The following is a 23996-nucleotide window of genomic DNA, read 5'->3' as shown; positions in this document are numbered from 1 at the left end:
CGGGACAGCCGTCAGGTAAACACGCAGAGGAGAAGAGTCTGCAGGATGACCCAGCCGTGCAGGAGGCCTGTGGTGCAGTGGTAGAGCGTGGGGCGGCCGACCCCACACCCCCGAGCCTCAGATGGATGCAGCGCTGGCCAGAGAAGCGGCACGTCCAGCAGCCCCTGGTACCATCAGAGCTCACCGTATGTACAGGCAAGACAGAGACCGGTGAGCCAAAGGGATTTTTTTCCTTTTTTGCACATCTCCCTGCTGCACCCTTTTTGAAAGCTAAATCTTAAGAAAACTCAAGTTGGATCATCCAAACTTCCGAGAGTGAGAAGTCGTGAGTTTTCACATTTGGTTTTTCAAAAACGAACGATTCCTAGTTGCACTTGGAAAAAAGCAGGGTTCCTTCACGTACACCATGGATGCGCTTATCAAGCCTGCATTTGTGGGCCATCCTTCAGGTACACGCTCACTTTGTAAGGCGAGGCGCTCCCCCTGCAAAGGGAGCCTGTGCTGATGACAGCGAGTGCGGTGAGTCTGCATTGTGGGCGCAGCAGAGGGGGGCCGGGGCCAAAGGTGCAGGGCACACAGCGAAGATAAGCTGGCTCTCTGCTTCGACCAAGAGCGATCGGAGGATCATGTGATTTCTAACAACTGGGAGCTGCGTCAGCAGCCCATCCACACTGAGGGGATCACATGCTTGGGGCCCCAGGAGCGAAGCTACAGCTGAGGAATGCAAAGGAGGCACCCCTCCCTGCCCCCACACACTCAGGGGCGCCTGCACGTCCTGTCTCCCTGGGCAATCACATGTACACCCACTACCGTCTCCCCCCCGGGCTGATGGACCTAGCATGTCGCGTGAGCGTGGGTGCGTGAGGCGCTGGTGTGATCTATGCACTCACTGCAACGTGATCACTCCAAGAAGGCTCGTAGATCTACTTATCAGTTCACATCATTAGCTTTTTTTGTCGTAAGAACTTTCCAGGTCTACTATTTAAGAAAGTTTCAAAACTGTAATTATTACGCAGCACTGGTATGAAACCTAGGATTTATGTGAAATGATACCGTACTCAAGTTCACTAACCCGTCCATCACCTCAGTCACCTGCACGTGTGTGTATGTGTGTTGAGAACTAAGACTTATTCTCTTAACAACTTTCAAAGGTACAATACAGTGTTATTAACCACAGTCGCCATGCTTGTAGGTTCGATCTGGAACTCACTGGTCTTCAGCCTGGAAGTTTGTGCCCTGTGACCGGCGCATCCCCATTTCCCCTCCCCCAGCCCCTGGCAACCACTGTTTTGCTGTTTCCGGGAGTTCAGCTTTTTTAGATCCCACATGTAAGTGAGATCACAAGGTATTTGTCTCTCTGTGTCTGACTTATTTCACTCAGCATAATGCCCTGGAGGTCCGCCCACGCAGTCCCAGCCTGCAGGATTCCCTTCCTTTCTTCAGGCTGCATACAGTCCACTTATATCTGCGCGCCACGTTTATTTGATTCATCCTTCCGTCACACTAGGCACCTTCGGTGGGATGGTACCAATTTGGTTTCTATTTTAAAAATACTCAATATGAGTTACAGATTAATACATGCGTTTCAACAGGTCAAACCACGAGTGAAGAGCTTTTCCTCAAGTCCATTCTTTCCATGTAATCCGCCTCCCCAAGGATTTGGAGGCTTCCCTTGGCTACTGTGTTTGGGGAATTTATAGGCGTGAAACAATCAGGCAGGTTTCTTTTAAATTCAAAGTAAGCCATTGTTTCGCCTGAAGCCATACTCGCCTCATTCCTGTGCACACCAGAGCGGATGAGCCCCAACTGGTTCAGGCCAGAACCGGGAGGCTGGGTTCCCACTAAATCCTGCCGCCCTGGGAGGGACCGTTCCCAGGCTTTGTTACACTGACACCAAGTGACTCTCAAAAATCCAACAGGCGGGGGTATTTGCCGTGAACACAGCACCAACAAACCGAGGTGGCCTCAATGTTAATCTGGTCTTAAAAAAACAAAAACAAACCCGAAATCCGCCACAAGGACCATAGGGAACACTAGAGGTCACACGTAACTTTTTACTGCAAGAATAATCCTCTGTTTCCACGATGTAAAAGCTTTTTAAAAATGTTAATGAAATGACAAATTAAGGTGGTTTTTTTGGTTTTTTACCGTGTAAGTAGGTGAGAATAACGCCAGGCAGCACATTAATCCGTGTTAAGTATTACCGGAGCCTACGCATAAAAGGTTTCCAACGTTTTAAAAGCGGGACTTACTTTAGAGAAACAGAGTATTAGAAGTCAGCACGTACCACTTGGAGAATGCTCGAGACGCTCTCCCAACTGGCTTCAACAATGTTTCTGCCGCCATCGACCATGCCTTGGTAACCCTGGGGGAAGAGAACGGAAATCCTTGTAAAACAGGGTTAAACCCTAGTGAGACATTAGATATTAGATGGATCTGTGAATTCTGTAAAATGCAAAGGATGAGGACCCTGAGCCCCGAAGAGCCCGGTGGTTAGGAGCAGTGCAAGACGAGTGCTCGTTCTAAGCCTTCAGTGTGCAGAAAAGCCTCCTGATGGAATCTCCAATGAAGGGGAACTTCTTGCCAGACCCGTCCGCAGTACAATAGGGAGTAAGCTAGTTTATCACCTAACAGCGCCTGAGAGCCTGAAAGGGGAGAAAGTTACCCCAAAATGGTTTGTAATCTACCAAACTCGCATGCAAACCGTGGTGTCAATCACACGGCATTCCTGTCGGGGCCTCAGTTGGCCCAGGCAATCCATGCTGCTCTGGATAGACACACCGGATTTTGGAAAAGAACCACAGCCATCAGTCGGCCCTACCTTCCAGTTAGCGGCAGCTGACTACCCCAAGGGCCGGTGAGTGTGCGGGATGTGAGCACGCACTTTCGCCCGGAGGCCCAAGGACCACGACCTTCCAACTCCAGGTACATCTTGCTTCCCCCCCAGACTACACAAGACCAAGGAATCTGGAAACATCCATGTGCGTCTCTACCTGCGTGACTCTCTCCAGGACATTTAACCTTACAAAGGGGATAGGCACTAACCATTTAGAAAGTTTATCCTAACAGATCACTACAGGGGATTCAGATCTCCTAATCTAGTGAAGGTCAAAAGGAAAGGAAAAATAAAGATCGTTCAAAAGGAAATGGCCCACGGAGTAGAGACCCGTGTGTGGAAGTTAATCAACAGCACAGGTGTCTTTACAGCCATCGATGCATGCACCTGGGCTTACAAGTGTGCCCTTCCCGCCAAAAATGCGCTACTATGTTACGTGACTCACTGGGTCAATACGTTACATCTTAATAATATGTAACACATATTACCCTATTGTATACAATACATAGAACGCATTACTACATTATCTTTATATCAAGAAACACGGTATTATAGAATTATTTCTATATTTTATAGAGAGAATACATCTACATATACTTTTATAAATTCTACAGAGTGAACCTGCTTTCAACTTCTCTTTGTTCTCTTTCATTCCATGCCACCCTCCTCTTTCCTATTTGTCACACACATAATACTAGGCTACCAACACACACACCTGTGTCCCTGTCTATATTTGTACATATTTGTTATATAGTTACACATTGTATATGACATGTAATGTATTATATACGATATATAATCATATGTTCATATTTCTAATATATTGATATAATTACTATTACAAATACAACAAATATATATTTTATATATTATACAGAGTATACATTGTATATAACATCTAATACGTTATAGTTACGTAATATTTTCTACTACATAGTTACATATACATAAATACACATAAACCTGTGCGTGTCACAGTCACATAGGTGTTACGTGTGACAACCAGCAAAGGGACCGGTGGCCTGGAACGAAGCAGGGAAGCGGAGAGCAGGTGCAGGTTGGAGCTGGCCGGCCTCCCTGCGCCCCCTGCACGGAGCACGTGACTCTGGGGCTCTGGCACTCCACAGCACAGCCCCCAGCACAGGCCCACAGTCTTCCCAGGGCAGTGACGCACACCTTCTAAATGCACCTCCGTGAACCTTAAAGGGTGCGCGTTGTGCATTTTTAGCCCATTCCATATAAAGTACTGAGCCGCTGTGCTTGTCACTGTGGAGGGTGAGGGTGATAAGCTGGAGTGTGATTTGATCCAGGCCCGGTCCCTGGAAAGGGAGCTCTTAAGAGAGGCGGTATCTACACGGGGCCCCGTGTGTGCGCTCCCCAAGCACAGAGGCTGCAAAAGCAAGCCCTCCTTGCTTCTAAGGGCGTCCCAGGGATCTTCAGCAGAATATTAAAAACAGGTAGAGAGCCAGGTGATAGCTAGATGGCAGGCAGACAAAGAGAGGACAGACAGACGGAGGATCCAGTTCACCAAGTGCGGCAAACTCCCAGGCGCCTGTAAAGAACGGCCCCCAGCACTCTGCATGCATGCCACAGCACGGCCTGCTGCAGATACAGACTCAACAAGTCCGCATCCATGGCGGTGCAGACTGAGCTCACTTCCAAGAGGCCTGGTCGGCGGGGACACCACCCGGGAGCGGGCCTGCGGGCTGACTCCAGCTTCCAGAGCCTCGGCCACCTCGCAGACACGGACACGGCCCCTGTGCGGAGGCATGAGGTCTTACCTCCCAAGCCTGTGCACACGGCGCTGAGGACGAGAGAAACCATTACTCCTGAGGCCAGGAGGACAGGTGTATGCGAGGCTGTCCCGGGCAGGGCAGGGTGGAGAAGTGCGCTACCCACAGGCTTTGGCAAAAATAGGACGTGAACACCCTCTCGACGCCCACAGCCGCGGGAGTGATTTCTGCACACTCCACCTCGGGGACCCAGGGGATGGGGCCGCCCCAGACGCTGCAGGGCTGACGAGGACACAGAGGCCGGGGAGCATCCCCAGCTTCTCAGGGGTGTCTCTGCTGCGGGTGGCTGTCAGCCCTGGCCCGTGGAGGATTCCCGCAGCTTGTGCCCCCCCGCACAAGCACTGTGCCCAGCTTCTGCTGCTCCACAGGGGCCGTGCTGAGAACACAAAAACCCTCTTTGCCTTCAGGGTTCTTGCTCAGCATCTAAACAGTGACTTAATAAAAACATGGATAAACTGCTGGAGCAGGAACGTGGAAAATTGTTCTGTAAATCCTAACACGTATTTTGAAACGTAGAACGTTCTCCAAAGATCCTTTATGTCGGGCGGCATAGAGACCCTGGGACAGCGAGCGATAAAGGGATTTTTGTGATTAGTGCATCCACAGTGCGCTCCTGACCACACGCCTGGGCGCGGCAGGAAGTGACTCACCCTCCATCTGCAGACTCATGGAGCTCGTGCAACCCTCGAAAAGATCTCCCACTGCAATTTTCAGCGGTCGCTTACAAGGAAGTGGTTACTAAATTAAGAAGACTGATTTTACAAAAATGTACTGTAATTTATAAATTCGGATGCGCTGTTTTCTGTGGAAGTCTCTTTGGAGGCTTGAGTACTTTATCCCAATACAGCCAGAGCCCAAAATATTTTCTGAACTTCTTGGAATTTGCCTTCAGAGCCAGTTCGATGACTCGCACGGGAATAAAAACCACAGAAAACCCTTCAAAGCCACACTTAGTTTTTAACCCCGAGTAACACTGCCCGCCTTGTTGATCCTTATTCCCACGATGAGCCCAGGAGACCGTCAAGTGCGCCGTCTGTTCAGTGACATCTGGGAACATGCCACAGACTCTGAAATCAGCTTGACTTCTTGTTTGAAACGGTTCTGAGCAACAGGCAAAGTCAGCGTAGTCCCCAGTTTGTTCCTCTAGAGACTGCTGCATCCAGAGGTCACTGTGACCTGCGTTTTGGGGCACCTGTTAAATCCGTTCTGAGGAGAGTCAGAGCTAGTCCACTGCAGGTGGCTTTCTCTTATAAGAGATCTCATACTACGTATGGTTTTTAAATTAAAGACCCAGAGGGAAATCATAGTCCCACGCTATATGGCCAAGTGGGCTTTTCCCCTTGAACACGTATGTTTGATGAGTGCACCTGTCTTCTCAACTTGATAATGGTTTTTTCTGCATCTGATTTCCTGAATTACTGGGTCAACAACTCATTGAGTGGCAAACACTCCCAACTACCAGCGGAAACAATCTACCAAAGACAGCGTCCTTCAAAAGTATTTTCTAGATATCACGGTGACCAACACCAGAGACTTCTCCCCGTGCTTTGCTGCCTTGAGTAAATACATATTTATGTCTTCCTGGCTTATTTCTTAGTAAGTTAAAGCATTTCACTTACAGAACTTGAGGGCAAGCACATAGACAGGTCAGCTCTGAACTGCTCAAGTGTTAGAGTTGGTAAATGCCATCGTGCAAGACTAGGTGGGCATGAAAGAGGTGGGCAGAGGTCCTCTGGGTGGGCAGCGGTTTTCAAAGTTCAGGAATTATGACTCTCTTCTGCTACAGGAAGTTCACCGCAGTCCTTCCCGCCCCCACACCCAGCCCCCGCTCGGCCCCCACCAGGACCCTTTGGGGCGCAGATGCCCTGACCTGGAGGGCCCGACAGCCACTCCTGCTCAAGGAGCCCATGACTTCAGAGTCACCTTTGCACGTGTCTCCGGCAAGAGGTGGTCAAACTCTGACCTTCTAAAATAGGTCAGAACGTGCAAGGTCAAGCACTTCGTGCTTGTGGAAACCTGACAACAGAGACCAGTGGGATTGATTTAGCCGTCCGGCATTATCAGATTTCTTGACACCAAAGCTGCTAATCCCCAGTTCCGGGTAAGTTATAAAACCCAAAGCAGGACGCAGCAGGTGCGCCTCCTCCAGGTCAGAGAGCCTGCTACCTCTCAGACAGCCCCTCACCCGGCCGCACGGTGGTAACACACAGGAGGGGCGCAGGCGGTGAAGGAGACCGTCCTTTTGTGAGTAAAACACGGAAACGGTAACTAGCACAAGCCTGTGAAAAGCCCAGGGCACCATGGGGGCGGCAGGAGGACCGGTCACAGAGCAGGTGGGCAGTCAGAGCCGGTGCTCAGGGTGAGCACGGCTGGGTTCCATTATCTAGCCGTGCACCAGCCAAAGGGCCGGACCTGCTCCAGCTTGGCGGTCTCCACCTCCCGGTGACCTGCAGACTGATAATTTCACTGCACGTGCAGGCATCCTGGTACTATTTTCAGACAGACGTTTTGTGGTGAAGCAGCTCTGACTTTAAGGAAGTGAAGGTTCAGAGTTACATGTAAAACCTCAGGCAGAGGCAACAGCGTGGTTCTGGTCACCGTGCCCGGCCTTCCCGGCACTTGGGGGCAGGGGGAGGCAGGGACGGGATGGGTCAGGACAGGGATCACAAACCAGACACGCCCCCCAGAGGTCACCCCGGCATCCGGGCCCCCTCTCCTGCCGTCGGGTGGCGTCCAGCCGCTCAGGCAGTGTCTGCCTCACATGACACTCGGGGAAGCCCAGAGCCCGGCCCCGACGGGAGGTCAGGCCAGGCGGGGAACCACCGCGTCTGAAAAGGCCTGCCCGGCCTCTGTTGGGAAATGTGGGGTTTGGGTTGTCTGTGTTTCTGCCACAAGCATGCCATTTCTGACTTTCAAAATTGTGAAAGCAGGCAGCTCATCAGATCCGAGAAGTCACAGGCCCTGTGGCAAACAGAGGGTTTCTGTTCAGAAGGGGAAAATGATATTAACCTATTAGCAGACACATTATTAAAGCTTGTTTATCCGAGTATTAAGTCAGCCCTGATGCCCAGGGCCCCAGCCCGCTGAGCTCTGTGGGAGGCCAGGGTCCAGAGAGAAAGCCTCCCCGGGCCTCTGGGGCAAGGCCAGACCCTGCACCTGCAGCCGGAAGCTGGTGAGGCCAGAACAGCGCTCTGAGCTGCTCTGAGGCCCTCTCAGTAGGAAGTCCTGACCAGCACACGTGGAGATGCTTGTTTTTAACCCAATCAGCTGCTGAATGTGATGGGCACCACTCCAGCCTTTCTTCGAGCCTCAGAAAACGGGGATATGGGCCCTGTGGAGATTTACACGTCGGCATGAGCATGCCCAATGGGTAAGTGTTATTATAAAGAGGAAACACTTTTTAAGTGAGTCCTATTTAAAGAGCTGTAATTTTTGTCAATCTGCAGGAGAACCTTCAGCTAATAGGATTTTGAGCCCACAGATTGCATGAAATAGGACTAGCCTGTCTCTCCGACCAAGATCACAGGAACAGAGAACATATCTCCTCCCCCTGGTCCACCTGAAGCCAGGGTGGTCTACTGAGCATGGTCTTGAAAAACCACGTGATGTCCTTGCCATCACCATCCCCAAGTTGCTAAAGACATCTGTAGGTCTCTAAGGAAAAACCCTAGCCTAGAAGGGGGAAAAAAAAAAAAAAATCAACTGGCTCCATAGGTGGAAAGAATGGGTTAATCCACCACCCGCCCCAGCCTTCCCAGATGGCGCCCTTGGGCTCGTCATGCACCACACGTAGACCTGGCCCAGATTTATAGCCCTCCCCAGCTGCCAGCCAGACAGCACGAAGCCGGTGCCAGGCCTTCGGCAGAAACATCAGTGTTCTCCAATCAATCCGCTTCCCACAAACTTTCTGCTAAGGAAAAAACCCAAAACCCTTTGTTTACATAACACTAACCTGTTTAACTGTTTAGGTGTGCCGGCAACCTTGAAAGCCCTAGGCAAGCTTAGAAACTGGACCACAAATGAACACACGTGTGGGACAGGTTGCTGAATGAGGTTTTAAAAAACAAAACCAAACATCTTCTCAATTTGAGTCCAAATCGGTGTCGGACGGGCGTCCCCGACAGGGGTGAGTTTGCCCCCCAGGAGGACAAGTGCCGACGTCTGAAGACAAACCTGGCACGACTGTGGGGCACGGGGTGGTCCTGGCCGGTGCCCCCTGGCCCCGTCTTAGGGGCAGTCACACTAGGAGGGTACGGATGAGTCAGGTAAAACTGGCAGATTTTAGAGAGGCTTGGATTTCAGAGACAGGGTCATCGACATCTGTCCCGAAGAGCTGATGTTACCCCAAACTGGTACACTCCAAACTGTCTCCCAGGGCAAAGCCCGAGGGTCTGAGGCCGGCCGAGGGCTTGGTCTCCAGTGAGTCCAAGACCACCTCCCATGCAGCTGTAAAGAACAGCCCTGGTTCCCTACAATTTCTCTTTTCTGGGGGGAGGGGGAGGGGTGTCGCGAGAAGCACGGTCCACTCTCCAGACCAATGACTTCAGTTCACGTGAGTCCAGCTCCAGGCTGCTCCCATCTGCTTCCCATCTCCAGGGCTCACGGGCGGACTGTTCCTGGTTCCTGGAGCCTCTGCTCTTCTCCCCACGCACCCTCTATCCTCCACCCAAGGCCCAATTACCGGTAAACCAGTTATTACGAAAATAGTCGTCCTGACACTCACTACCCTAAGCCCGGATTCTCTCTGGCTCTTCCTGATGGAGAAACTGCACAAACCCCTGCATTTCCCTGAAAGACATGGGATCCATTCAGAGTCAGGACTCCTCGCTGCCCACCTGTGGGCGGGAAGGGGCAGGATGCCAAGCCCACCCCACCTTTCAGAGAGGGCATGAAGAACACGGCCCCTAAAGTAGGCAGAACACGGCCCCTAAAGTGGGCAGGAGGGGGGCGCCTGGGTGGCTCAGTCGGTTCGGGTCATAATCTCAGGGTCCTGGGATCGAGCCCCGCGTCAGGCTCCCTGCTCAGCGGGAAGCCTGCTTCTCCCTCTCCCTCTGCCGCTCCCCCTGCTTGTACGCTAGCGCTGTCAAATAAATAAATAAAATCTTTAAAAAAAAAAAGTGGCCAGGAGGAAAGCAGGCCGCAGAGAGCAGGCCACCTCTCCCAGCGGACAATGGGATGGAGGCATCTGGTTTCCTAGGTCAGGATTCCTCTGAAGAAAATCCAAGATGCTCTTCTCCTAAGGAAGCCCCAACGTCCTTATGTGTGGGCAAAGCTGCTATGTTCCTGCTCAATTCCTTAACTGGAAATGTGTGCAGTCTGGCAACAGAGGTCCCACTAAATATCCTATCTAAAACTGCCAGAAGACAGAGCCAATAAAACCAACAGAAACACAAGACTTAAGTCTGAAGGATTAACGTCGACACTTCCTATGTCAGTTTCCACACCCAAACATTCAGCATGCGCACAGGCCCACCCTGCTCTCCACGACACTCACAGCAAGGACACATCCAGCCCTTGGTTCAATGCGGGGCTTCCAGACCTCGGCACTGTGGGCCCTGGGGGCCAGATCACGAATTCCTTGTTGTGCGAGCTGTTCTGAGCATCAGGCTGCTGAGCAGCATCCCTGCTCTCTGTGCGTGAGATGCCGGGAGCACCACTCCCACCCGGTAACAGGACAGTCAAAAAATGTCTCCAGACACCCACGCCCCTGGGGGGTAGATCCCAGCCCTGTTACTGGTTTGATGGGGCATGGGAGCTTTCTCCCCAGCCCTGCCGGTGACAGAAGACATGGAAAAAGCAAACTTTCTTTTTTTAAAGAAACACGCATCAGTTTCTTTCACTATGAAATACCGGATATGACTTCCTTCCCTTCCCTCCCACACCCACTGTCACCTCAAAGACCCAGGGGGGGCCGGGGACAGAAGCTCAGCCCACACACCATTGCAGCGCCCCCGACCAGGGTGACACCCGCTGCAGGGCACGTTGTAAGCCAGGGGGGTCCAGATCGGCAGATCTGAAAACACGCCGTTAATTACAACAGAAGAACCTGATCTGAGGGTGCCCCAACCCCTAGAAGATTTTTAAAACCAGGTTCACAGAGGAACTGTGGTCAGGCCAGGGGGTGGTGGTCTCTCTCAGCCCTCAGGCAGAAGGCAACCCCTCCCCAAAATGGAATAAAATAAGATAAAATAAGATAAAAAGGCAGAGAGGTCTGTGTGCATGCAGTCTCCAGAAGTAGCAGGAACGCACACACATGTGGACACCTGTAGGACACTAGACATTGAATGGAGGGGATGGGGGAGGGAGCCTGGGGAGCCTGGCACTCTGTCCGCGCTGGTGAGGGGGCAGCTGGTGGCCAGCGCCTCAGCCCAGGGCCGACTCAAGGGCGCAACGTGACCCCAAAGAGCTGCAAACAGAACAGGACCAAACAATAGTCTGGGAGAGCTTTGGTTGGGCCCATCCTGTAACATCACCCAAATCAGATAAATGCAAACCCCAAACTCACAGAACCACAGCTCAGAAAAGCACACCAAAGCCCACGGCAAAAAAAACCCCTCTTTCCAGCAAACAATACACAAACCATTTTGTGGCCCAGTGAGCACAGGCTTATGAACAGCCACTTCCCAGAAGGAGAAAAGGACCTGGACAGTCAGCTCCTGGAGGGCGGGGGGTGCGGGGGGTTTAGGTCGGTGCTGCACACAGGACAGGCGCCCAGGAAGAATCAGAATACAAAATACTAACGGTGGTTTTGCAGGAACCAAGCCATTTAAAAAACATATGCTCTTCTTTCTGTGTTTTCAGCTTTATGAGATTTCATAAATTTAAAAAGTAAATATAAATTATTTTTTCCTGATAGTTTTTGAAATAACTAGCACAGTCCAAACTACCCTGGCGCTTTCCCTCCGAACTTGGCTTACTTCTCCACGATCAGGACCCCAGGAGCTAATGGGCCAGGGCTGTTGTCTTGTTTCAGGCGCTTGGTTTCGAAGTTAACACATAAACGGTTGTTAGGGAGGCGGTCTGGGTTCTACAGTAATGATGAAAAGCTCAAAGTGGCTGCTTTCTCCCACTTACCCCAACACTTATTCAAATTCACCCCCATATTAAATGAATATATCTCCTCTTTAGGGAAGAAGGGCTACAAATAAATACATTAATCCCATGAGATTTTGCGCCCCGTGGGCTCTCCCCTCCCCAAGCCCTCCCTGCCACAGATCTCACAGACCTGTACCTAGACCAGGGAGCGCCACCCCCGTCCCGCATCCCTGCGGGAACCCCCCCCCCAGCCGCCGGCCCCTGGGGCCCTGGCCTGGCCTGAGCCTGCGCATCTGGGTCAGCAGCACCCGGGGAAGGCGCGAGGCACAGGTCCCTGAGTCAGAGAAAGTGCGAGGGAGACGCAACACTGACCTCATAGATAAAGTACACTTTGGCCCCCACGTATATTCCCATGCGCACCACGGCACGGACAGCGGCGTTCATACCTGCGGAAGGAACAGGGACAGGAATCAGTGACCAGGCTGGGGCGATTCTGGCGCTAACATTGGACCCGCTGGGCCCAGGGGTGAACCGCGGGCCCGCACAGAAGGCTCCTCACATGGAGGACGGGCCTGGCGCATCCCTCCGGGGTCAATGTCAGCCCGGTGCGTGTCATCGTGAGAGAGCCCGGGGCACCTTAGAGTCGCGGGGGGCTGTAGGCAACACGGCCCGCTCACTAGACACCAGAGGGGAGGGGTGTTTATGTGCAGTTAGCCTTACTCAAATTTATATGGAAAAGGACAATTTCGGTGATTTGAGGAGGAGATGAAAGAAAAATACATGATTTCATTAGCAGCTACCAGGGGAAAACAATTTTTAGTCAATGGCCTTATATTCAAAATAAGTAATGCCGTTTTAGTAAAAGAAAAATTAAACCAATATACTATAAATACCTACTCAAGATAAATCTAGGACATTTTCCACACTTTCCCAGGGGCTATTACTTAAAGGGGATTAAAAGTGGCATTTTTTTTTTTTTAAGATTTATTTATTTGACAGAGAGAGACACAATGAGAGAGGGAACACAAGCAGGGGGAGTGGGAGAGGGAGAAGCAGGCTTCCCACTGAACAGGGAGCCCAATGCGGGGCTCGATCCCAGGACCCTGAGATCATGACCTGAGCCCAAGGCAGAAGCTTAACCAACTGAGCCACCCAGGCACCCCTCAAAGCAGCTTCGTGCAACATGGTCTCGTGTGTCCACCACACTCATTTGCTCTCCCCGGGAGCTGCACTTGTGAGCAGCCCATCTGAGCGGTACAACCACTGTGGAGACCTAAGTGAACAGGTCTGGATTTCGCCCCTGCAGAATCCTGTGTCATCACCGTGGCTAAGAGTTAGGCCTATGAGGACAAGGGCCGGGCCGGGGCCTTGGGGAGGACACAGTCCCCAGCCTCCAGCGTACAGCCCCTGGGCTCCCAGCCAAACTCCCCGAGCACACCCACCCAACAGCTCCAGTCTGCCTTCTCCACGAGTTTACATTTCAGAAACCAACGTCGGGACTGAAGATGCTGAGAACACCGGCCATGACGTAAAGGCCACTCCTGGTAACGGCACATGGAAGGCGCCGTGGCTCCCAGGGGCGTTAACAGACACGGAGACTCAATTCGTGTGTGCAGGAACGGTAAACCTGCTCAGAAGACAGGGTAGAAATGTTCACGTTGCACTGACCCTCCTCTGAGATGCGAGAATAAGGCCGTTGGCTCTCAAAGGCGCCGAGTCTGAAAGGCTGCCATAGGCCCATAGCTGGACAAGCTGTGGACCTTAGAAGTCAGTCCACGGCTCAAGCACAGATAAAATCTACATGGACGTGGACATGTGTGTATCCGGAGTCTCACTACTTCATGTTCAAACCTCGCTCATGACATGAAGAATTTGAATGACCTACTGATTAACAGGTGTTCGTCCCTCCAGACCCCGCAAACTCCATATATCAAGACGCGACGGACCCTTGTTCCCCCCTCACGCCCCCACCTTGTGCCCGTGTTCGCTCTCTTACTGCAGGTATGGCTCCCTGTGACTCACACCCAGTACGCACGCCCTCCCCAGCCCCTGCCCGTAAAACGGACATTTCTCCCGAGCTTTGCCCCGAATCCTGCCATGTCCCTCTAACGTTATCCACACCATGGCCAGAAGGACTTGAAACAGCTTTTTCTCTTTGGTTAGCAATTACACAAGTAATTTATAAGTACATTCTTCTTGTTAAAAAAAGAAATAGATTTTGGAAAAGGCACAACTAGGGAGACAGTAAAAAGATCAGGGTCACCAGGAGCTTGGGGCGACAGGAGAGGTAGTGATGCTATTCTGATGCTACACGGGTGGATGCGGTCATTCCACATCTGTCCAAACCCACAGGACACACACCACCAGCAGGGACTCTGGTGGAAACCATGGGCTTTGGGGGAGGATGGGGAGTCGGTGCAGGTTCATCGTCTGTAACACACGTGCCACAAGGTGGGGACGTGGGGAGTGGGGAGAGCTGTGCACCTGTGTGGCGGGGAATACGGGCACTCTTTGCACCTTCCACTCAATTTTGCTATGAAACAAAACTGCTCCAAAAAATAAAGTCCTTAAAAAAAAAAAATCAGGGGGGCCTGGCTGGCTCAGCCCCAGCAGCATGTGACTCTAGGTCTCCGGGTTGTGAGTTCAAGCCTCACTTTGGGTGCAGAGATTACTTAGAAATAAAATCTTTCTTTTTTTTTTTTAAGATTTTATTTTAGACAAAGAGAGTGGTCCAGAGGAGGGGCAGAGGGACAGAGAAAATCCCAGGCGGACTCCATACTGCACATAGAGCCCTACCCAGGGCTGAGATCCTGACCTGAGCCGAAACCAAGAGTCAGACCCTTAACTGACTGAGCCAACCTGGTGCCCCAGAAATAACATCCTAAAAAGTAAAAGCTGCCCTGCGTCCTTTCCCCTTGCCTGCCCCCTGGAGCCAGCCAAGGGACCCCCATAGAAACGTGGTCCCACGCTGTGGGACTGTGCTGGCACCAGCCGGAGGTTGACCGTATCAGCCTCCGCAAGCACGAATTCGCCCACGTTCCTGCTGTGGGTCCTACGGGGCCTGCACGCCAATCTGCAGGGAGAGATTTTCCACCTCGGGACTCCGACCTGCCTGGCCCCGCCCCCCGGATGCTCATCCTTGAACCTCAGGGCCCTCTACACGGCACAACCCACAGCTCCCCCAGGACTGCCGGATGCGACCTCGAGACCTCGAGACGGGGCTCCTGACCTCCAGAAAGCCCACCCACTCCCCTTCTCGCTGGGAGAGCGCTCCGCGCCCGCGCGCTGTGGGGCAAGGCCACACGTGTGGGGCGTTAGCTACTCCGCGGCCGGTCCGGGGCGCACGCAGCCTCGCCCTCAGACCTTAGGGGGATGGAGAGGCCCAGCTGCTCGCGGGCCCTTCGGACAGACTCCAGGATTCTAGGACTCGCTCGGCGGCCACTGTCCCGGGGAAATTAACCCCAAACACTTCAACCACACCAGCACGATCACCAGGTGACCAGCATGATTAATACCCGACGTCAGGCCTTCGCCCTCCTGAGCACCCCTTTATGAGGACACAGCTCCAGGGGGTCACTCCTAAAGGCACGATAAATTGGGGGGGTTCTAACCAATGTAAGCAATGGCAGGAGGAAACTGTGACAAGTACACGTGATCCGGAGGGGACGCCCAGGAGACCTGTCATGGGTGGCCCGTACACCTTCACACCAGCCCCAGCACCTGACTCGCACCCCGGCCTCTTGGGGTGAACCTGTGCTCACCTGAGAAGGAGCTGGTCACCTGCAGCAATGGGGGTCCCCTCGGCGCTGCCAGAGCCCCCGGGGAGGGGGTGGAACCTTCCGGAGGGCAGGGACGGAGGAGCCGGACTCGGCATCTTCCACAGGTTCCCCGGGAGGGCGAGCTGTAGCCAGTGCATCCTAAGAACCACCTCCCAGCCTCCCTGGGCTTTTACTGAAAGTGAGTGCAGTTGAGTTAAACCTGCTGACCTCTTCCCACAGCTGGGGCCAGCCCCGGGCGTGGGGCGTGGGGCGGGCCTGTGCCTCAGCTCAGGGCGGATGGATGCTCACAGCAAGCCCGTGGGGTCCGGAGTCCCCCAGGGGGGATGAGGAAGTCAGGCTCTGAGCAGACAAACGGAAAGCCAAGGGAACAGAAATGATAAAGGGCACACCTGGAGTGTAAACCTTAGTCTCCGTTATATTTTAACTTAAAAGACGAGCGAATTCCCTCTGGTACAATGGCTGTGCATTAGAATCTCCTAAGGGAACCCTGAGGAATAAAAAGGGCTGCTGGTCCCCAGTTCTGGGTTTCACTGTTTGGGGCGGGGCCTGCTGGGTCTGCCAGGGCTCCCTGCCAGTGGGGTGTAGGGTTGGGCCCTGCGGGTGGACACCTTCCAAGGAGGGGCCCCTGGAGGACAAAAACCAAGCACAGCAGAGAACACCCCCGTGTTCCCCCATGGCCTCTGTCACACACAGTTTGGACGATGGGCTTCGTTCCTCGTGCTTTTGCTTTTGTGTTGGTAGCCAGATCTGGGAATTCAAACAACTCTCCTCATTACTACCATGGGAAAATGTAATCCTGCTACCAGGTCAGAATCGTAGTATTTGGAAAGTAACCTCCTTGTCATTTGTAAAAATTTAGACCCTGGCCCGCAGGGAATGGAGAGGTTGGTTATGGAAACCAAAAATGAAATGAACAGACCTTGAAAAAATTAGGAGCAGCTGAGTGGGAACTGTGTGATCAGTACTTGAGATGAGACAGACAAAACAGGCCATTAAACCACTGTCTTGATTTTACATATCCGCTGCTTCTTACTAAAATATCCTGCAGGGAAGCAGGGCCGTTAAGATCATTCCTTCCTGAGTTAAAATAAACACTTAAAAAAAAAAGAGTTGTTCAATCAGTCACTATATTGTATATCTGACATTAATAGGACACTGCATGTTAACTATACCGGAATGAAAACAAAAACTTAAAACATTATAATAAAAAAATTAATAATTTAAATTAAGAAGAAGAAAGATCATTCCTTCCTTGAGGTCATGGAGTGCAGTGGACCTGTTTCCAAATGCCTCCGGAGATCTGCTCTGATAACATTTAAACTTGGGATATTCTGCAAGAAGCAAAGGATATGTTGATTCTAATAAAATAATGGGGGTTCATTCTTGTTGTTTCCCACGTGACCTGAAGAGTACAATCAGTCTCTTTACTTAACCCTTTAGACCAGACTGTCTGGAGCTATTTCCCCCAGCTCATCACCTTCCCCTTGCGATGGCCACCCCAGGTGCTGGAACCCCACTGTCCCTGGGACGGCGGCACCTGGCCAAGTCAGAGCGGACTGCATGGCTCAGCATGGAAAAAAAAAGAATGTGGGATATCTTATTGATGATCTTTATAGTGATGAGGGATTGACTACTAGGTTGGATAAAATATACATTTACAATTAATTGTTTTCGTGTGGTGACAGGGTAAAGTCACATACATAACGGGCTTCGCGTGGGAGCCTGTTTCTCCCACACAGCGTGGGATCTAGTTCTGAATCTACTCTGTAGCAGTAGTGTGTTTACCTTACTGCGGGAATCAGTGCAAAGCTCTTTGCAGAAGGGGATGAATATTCCCTTCCAGGTACCTAAAGTAGCTAAGCTCCTGCTGATGGGTTTCCGCGGGTCTTCCCATTGCTCACTAGTGTAAGCACCGCTGTAAAGAACATTCTCTCACCAGCCTACCTGCTTCCACCTCTGCTCCCGTCCTCGGCCTTTCCTCCTGCAGTACAGATAAGCTCCTATCTGAGGCGAAACCCTCCACTTACAAAATCCACCCCACATCCCCGGGTCCTCGCCATAAGGGCACCCTGCGGCAGGCGGGCCCAGCTCCACCCCTACAGCCCTCCAGCCATGGCCCAATCTGCTCCCCATGAGACCCTAAACTTGGGCTCCCAACCCCACCCCTCCTGGCTGCCCCACAAAACGACCCTTATCAGAAGCAGCCAGGACCTGCAGGGATTTTCTTGCTCCCACGAGGTAAATCAAAAGTCCTCATTGCCTGGCCCTCCCGGGAGCCTCACCCATCTGGCCCTGACCTCCTCCTCCCAGCCCCTACACATACTTCCCCCCTCAGCAGGGCTGCTTTGCCCCAGCTCACGCCTCAGCCCCTGTGGGTTGGGGGTTGGGTGCGGGGTCCCTGACCACAGGTGCCCGGGGCCTTGCAGAAACAGGGGCTCTTTCCTAGGTCTGGCTTGCTTCCAGCACTCAGTGCCAGCCCCCTGAGAGACGGGGGTCCACTGTCGGCCTGAGGCATGGCCTCGCACCTCCACGGTCATCATTCATTGGTGGGATGAGGATATGAAAAGGGGAACCAGACCATAGGAATGTTAACCCAGAGCTGAACCAGTCACCCTACACCACTCATCCGACCATTTTCTGGCCAAAAGAAACGTCCAGCCACGTCACTTATTTACACCTTTTTATACAAGGGGTCCTAGGGTAATTAACCTTCCCAGTCAAGGTCCTCATCAAGGTCAGAAAGCCATCCTACGAAACTGCCCCATGCACCCGGGACGCAAGCGTGGGGGACCAGGTGTGATTCTCAGGCCCCCACTAGACCCAGACCCACAAAATCAGAAGGACTGTGCAACCGGGAGGCAGGAAGCTCGCGAGCCCCCAGGGGCAGGAGGGCTGGCGGGGTCCTGAGCGGTGTGCTGCCCTTTCTCTTCTGCGCCTCCCCCTGTCCTCCTCCTTCCACTGAAGGGAAGAAGAAGGGGGAGGAAGAAGGGAGGATGGGAGAGGACAGCGGGTGAGTGACTCTGCGTCCTTCATTTTGCAAACGAAAAATAGAAGCCCTGCCCACGGCTAGCAGAGAGCAGAACCAGGAACCAGGACCTATTAATCGGTCTTGCGACTCTCGAGGCTCTGCTCTGCCACACGCTTTGCTGCTTCTTGTCCTGACAAGCACAATTACTGTAATTCCCAGCAAGCTAAGTAGACGGTGGCGAAGATGCAGGGCCCGAAGGGGCAGTGGGAGGACACGGGGGCTTCCTGGCAGGGGCGCTGCAGCAAATAAAAAGGGAGCCCCGTGCCAAGCTTGCTTTTTCTCAACATAAGACTGCCTGTTCTTTATCCAAATACACCTTCCCGACCTAGTTACAACCGCACTAGGCCTACAGTTTTGTGTCCCGACGTCTGCCTTTACCACGTTGCTGGCCCATCTCCAGGCTTCTAATGGTGATTGCTTCTGACGGTCCATCAGGTTGGTGGAGCGTGTCCCCCGGGCCCCAGTTCTCCCTGATGAAAGGTTTCAGTTCTGAACCAAAGCTGTTTGTTCCCCCCAAGGCAGGATTGAGTTTTTCTGAAAGAAGACAAAGCGTCTAGCTTCTGAGAGTCGCCTGGGGGTGCCCCGCAGAGGGTGTGCATTACAGAAGAGGGTGCAGTGGCTGATGGCCCACGGCACGCACGGGGTGAGCACTGTAGTTCTAACACGCCGCCTCCGAGACGCAACCGTGCTTGCTAAATTAATTACTAAATTTTACGTGGAAAAAAATCCCCCCACTCTAGAACATATGTGTACAGAGTTCCAGGATAGTAAGGGGCCCCCAGGCCTGGGCCCCCGTTTCCCTCTGCACCGAGCTGGGCTCTGCAGCAGCACAGCTCCGAATGAATACAGAAGGATCCCGCACAAGCGGGGCCCCAGTGCCATGTTCAAGCAGTACGTGATCAATGGCCGAACCGCCCCGTGCTGGGCTCAAGCCACCAGTGCCCCGCATTTCTGCCGACCGCTATAAAGTTCCAAGGTTTGAGGCATTAGCCATTCCCAGATCCTGCTCTGCAGATAGAAGAGTGCTTCTGATTAGTGAAGGTTCAAGTCACTGGAATGACTTAATGAGAGAAGGAAGGAGCCAGGACTGCAGTCACCCAGCATTTTATGAAAGGGAGTGGCCCATAGGGCCCTGGAGGGATTCAGGGGGAGCCATCCAGCAAACATCCGAGAGCCTGCCTCATGCCGCTGTGCTGGACACCAGAAATGCACTGAAGACGACCTCCCGTCCTCTCTGCAGCCGCAGGGCCCGGCCCCGTCTACCACTTAGAACTCAAGGAAGCCAGTTCCTCGCAAAGCTCGCTCACTCCCGCGTGAACCAAGAACAAGTTAGTGCACACGAGCGTAGCGCCCGCCACCAGCAAACGTTAGTGATTCTTGCTGTTCTTTTAAAGACTGACACAGACTCAATTTATGTGAATTCTCTGGATACTGTATTCATGTTTGCTTCGCCTTAGGCAAAAGAGGACTTTATAGCCACGCTGCCTGCAGGGGGCACTCAATTTCTCCACCTTCTCATCTGCACCTGGCTGATCCCAAAGACTGTGTCTACGCCCATGAATCATTTTTGGTGGATGACACAATCTTGCTCGAGGGTAGCTACTTAGTCATGGAAAGGCTGTCTGTCCAGCAAGGTGGAAAATCAGTTTTAACTTGCAGACATTCCTTGTGACAGCAGAAGAAACCCAAAGAATGAGAAAAGTAATTAGCCCTGGAAATAGTCTTCCTTAGTGGGCGGGGCTGGGGCAGTAGGAATAGAGATGCAGGATTTACTTTTGTTTTTTAATAATTACTAAATTCGACTGGAAAACAAAGTGTTTCATCACTCTGGCTTTGGCTGACCTAGTGCTATCCCTGTAAAAAGGTGTTTTCTGCTCTACTACCAAAGCTGTTTAAAAATCATCTGGACACCCCTGAGTGGCTCAGTGGGTTAAGCATCTGACTCTTGATTTTGGCTCAGGTCTTGATCTCAGGGTCTTCAGATGGAGCCACGAGCCAGACCCTGCCCTCAGCAGGGAGTCTGCTTGGGATTCTCTCTCTCCCTCTCCCCCTTCCCCCCCACCCCACTGTCTCTCTCTCGCTCTCTCTCTCTCTCTGTAATAAGTAAGTACAGCATACATAAATAAAACCTTTAAAACTTGGACTTTCACTTTACAAGGCCCCTGAAGAGCATGGCCTCCTGGGAAGTCCCTGGGACTGAAATCTGACAGAAGTTGGTTTAAATACTGTCAGAGGCCACATATGAGCTGTGTAACCCAAACCAAGTTGCTTATGTCTCTGTAGGTCTCTCTCCCCACCTCCAAAACGAAGACATACATATCTGGGAGCAATGTGATCAGGCCTGGAGATAACTGTAAAGCTCCCGGGACACAAAATGTGCCCAATAAATAGTAGCTATGCTCACCTCCCCCCCCCCCGCCCCAGTTGGAATTTGACCAAAATTTTACATCTGATTGGAAAACCTGACATTAAGACTTGCATATGCTCCCCTGGATCTTTAGCAAGGAGCCAAATTCTCCCTATCACAGGGAAAATCAAGTACTGACAGAATTTGGAGTCAGGATAAAATGGCAAAAGAACCAAGCGTCTCAGACAATATCTCTAAGAATGACCTTGTCTAAGGGTCTGTAAACGTGTTGCTGCCAAGACCAGCTCCTCTGAGCACATGTCCAGACAAGCCTTCTCAGAAGGACATGTGCTCAGATGCTCCATCAGGTCAGAGCAGCAAAAAAGCGGGAGACCGTGCTTTGCACGAAGTCCAAGAAAACCTCCCCTCTGCCTGGGGTGAAATGCCGGGAGCACAGGGGCTCTCCCTGGGCCAGCCCGGAGGTGTCAGCTGAGAGCACCGCGCATCTCCTGTGGCCCTGACACCAACCAAGCAGGCTTCTCATGTAATTTGGGTTCTCAGAGTATCCTGTTCCACTGAGCAGAAGACAGGTGGACTTCCTGGCCCCTATTGGAACTACTCACAGGTGGCGGAGCCTGGCTAGGTTCTGTGTGTTGCACCACGGTCCCCAGTGCCTGCACGTCATTTACCAAGTAGCTGAGCAAACTCTTGGACAAGGATTCCAAAGAGTGGACCCATAAATGTTTTTTTTTTTTTTTTTTCTCCAACAGACACAGCACCTTAATTGTCAAATAACCTTGAAACTCTGGCCTTGAAGCCTGGTGGTTTTAGAGACTAGTTCCTCTTCCTGTGCCAACGGTGTATTCCCTTGCAGGGCCCCGATTGTGCTTCCTAATTCGTGCTAGGGCAGGTCTCCAGACGCACGTGCTTTTTATGCCATGTGGTAGGAAGCCACTCTTAGCCCCACCGCGACCCCACAGGGCTCCACGTGGCACACCTCTGGGTGTTCATTTACGTCACGTGGGCGATATCCTCGGTGTCACTGCATTTCCCCAATCCGGGTCTTGGCTCTACCACCTTTTCCTTCTCCGGAATGTTTACACCGGGGCTCACTTTACTAGAATACCAGTTCAGGCAGAACAGCCCGGCTTCGCTCGCGGACGCACGCAAAAGGGGCCCGTGCAGTGGGGGCGGTGACTGGCGCCGCGGTCCCCGCCCACAACAGGACGAGGCGGGTCTCACCGGGGACTCACGCTCCGAGGACGCTGCCTGCGCTAGAGCGCCATCCCCTCACCTACTGCGCGCCGCGCGCCGGCTGCCGGTGCTTGATGCCTAGGGCCAAGGGCGCAGGGCGCGCGGGCGGCGACTGGCCGGGCATCACGTAGACGCGCGGCGGGCGGGGCTGCGGCCACAGCGCCCCAACCTGCCAGCCCCGCCCGACTCAAGGGCGAAGGCAAGGTCAGGCGCACGGCGGGCGGTGGGCAGCAGCCGAGGGCGCCTGGCGCAGCACCTGAGCATCCCTCCACCTGGTGTGTCCTGGAAATCTGGAAAAATCAGGCACCAGGGGTAGGAGAAAGAGGAGGAAAGAAAAACCAAACCCAGCTTGGGGAGGCGTCTCCAGCCAGTGCGATCTTAGGCTCCAGGGACGCATCCGCCCGCAAAGCGGCGATCCACTTTGTAGCGGGCGGCTCGCCGCACCCAGGGATTTACCTGGATCAGGAAACCCCACCGCCTGGAAATCCCTGTGGCCCCACGTGCACCCAGCGCCAGGGGCCCGGGCGTGGCCATGTCACCCCCTCCTTTAAATTTAAATACTCTTTAGGTATCCGCGGGCCCTGGGCTTGGGTCCCCTTCTCCCCCAAATCTGCCTCCACATGGTGAGGGGAGGAGGGCTGGAGTCCGCGCCCTGGGTGCTGGTGACGTCCCGGAGACCCGGCTTCCTGGTCCTTCCCAGCCAGAGGAGGCTGGCGGGGCGGGCCTTGTGATCCATTTCAGTTTTCGGTTTTGTCAGGAGAGCGGTGGAAAGCCTCCAGCGGAAATTGGGCCGTGGGCATCCCGGGCGGGGTCCCCTCGCGCCCCCCGCCGCGCCCCACCAGGGAACAGCGGGGACCCCGCCCGCGCCGCGCGGGGAACGCGAATCCGCAGGACGCGCGGCGGGGATCCGTTGTTTCCACCCGGTGGGGGCGGGGTGCGAGGGGGGTGGGGGCCGCGGCATCCAGGTGGCCGCGCGACTCCTAAGCTTCCCAGGGGTGTCGGCCCCACCCTACGACTCGGACGAGAAATGACCTCCAAGGGCCGTCCAGGAGACCCCACAGCCAGTCTCAATTTAAAAACTAAACGTGGAGGGGGGAAATTAATTGATCTTCCCGATAAAGGATCCTAAGGCCACATTCTTCCCTCCTCCTGCGGGAGGGAAGACTCCTCCAGACTCCTTCTGAGGCTGCACCGCCCACTCCTGCCCCGGAAGGTACCCCTGCGGTTCCCGGGCGCCGGGGTTTCTCCCCCACCCTGCTCTGATCCGCTGTACCCCCTCTCCCTCGCTTCTTCCTGGGGCTCCCATCGCTTGTCCCCGCTTGCCCCGCGTACCCCATCCCCTCTTCCCGGTCCCTCCTCCCATCACTTAGCCCCCGGCCCGGTCAGGCGGTCGCGCACCTTGGGCATCCCCGCCGCTGGTCAGCACTCCGATGGCCTTGCCGGCCCCGGAGAGGTGCTCCAGGCACTTTCGGAAGGAGACCTTGCGGTTGGCGACATCTTCGTCGTCCATGGCGAGCAGGCCGAGACTGTGCTGGGGCGGGTGCTCAGCAGGCAGTGCCCCCGCCCGCGCCACTGCGACTCAGAACCGTCCGCCCCGCCCGCTCGGCGCGCGCCAATGGGCGGCCAAGGGCGGGCTCCAGGGCGCGGGGGCCGGCCGGCGGGACGCGCGGGGCGGGGGCGCGCCTCAGGCCAGTCGGGGAGCTCGGCGGGTGGTGGTGCGTCCAGGGTGGGGGAGCGCCGCAGGTGGGGGGAGGTACGAGGGGAGCGGGCGGACCCAGCGCCGAACGCGGGCGGGAGTAGCGCGGAGGAGGAGCGCCACAGGTGGGGGCGGGGGCAGCGGATGGTCTCAGAGGGGCGGGGCGGCAGGTGGAGGGTGCATCGCTGGTGGGAGGAGGATCAATGTCCGCTGGGGAGCACTCCCGGG

At 53.7% G+C, this 23996-nt stretch overlaps 1 protein-coding gene across 3 annotated transcripts in view; it reads right to left on the bottom strand.

Annotated features, from left to right (window-relative positions):
* PFKP (phosphofructokinase, platelet) overlaps window positions 1-23661 on the bottom strand; it is a 49035-nt gene extending 25374 nt beyond the window's left edge. Inside the window, exons 1-3 of one of the 3 annotated variants that reach the window (XM_036088808.2) lie at window positions 23471-23661; window positions 12037-12110; window positions 2288-2365 (exon numbers count right to left, since the gene is read on the bottom strand). In XM_036088808.2, coding sequence (XP_035944701.1) covers window positions 2288-2365; window positions 12037-12110; window positions 23471-23582 — 264 coding nt within the window. In that variant the 5' untranslated portion in view covers window positions 23583-23661. The remainder of the gene's footprint in view (window positions 1-2287; window positions 2366-12036; window positions 12111-23470) is intronic. The other 2 variants (XM_036088809.2, XM_036088810.2) reach the window with 2 other exon arrangements.
* Window positions 23662-23996: the final 335 nt, after the last annotated feature.

This window comes from Halichoerus grypus, chromosome 6 (assembly GCF_964656455.1).
Source record: "Halichoerus grypus chromosome 6, mHalGry1.hap1.1, whole genome shotgun sequence".
Classification (NCBI taxonomy): Eukaryota; Metazoa; Chordata; class Mammalia; order Carnivora; family Phocidae; genus Halichoerus; species Halichoerus grypus.
The sequence above is the reverse complement of the archived record's forward strand: the minus strand, read 5'-3'. Positions and strand labels throughout refer to the sequence as shown.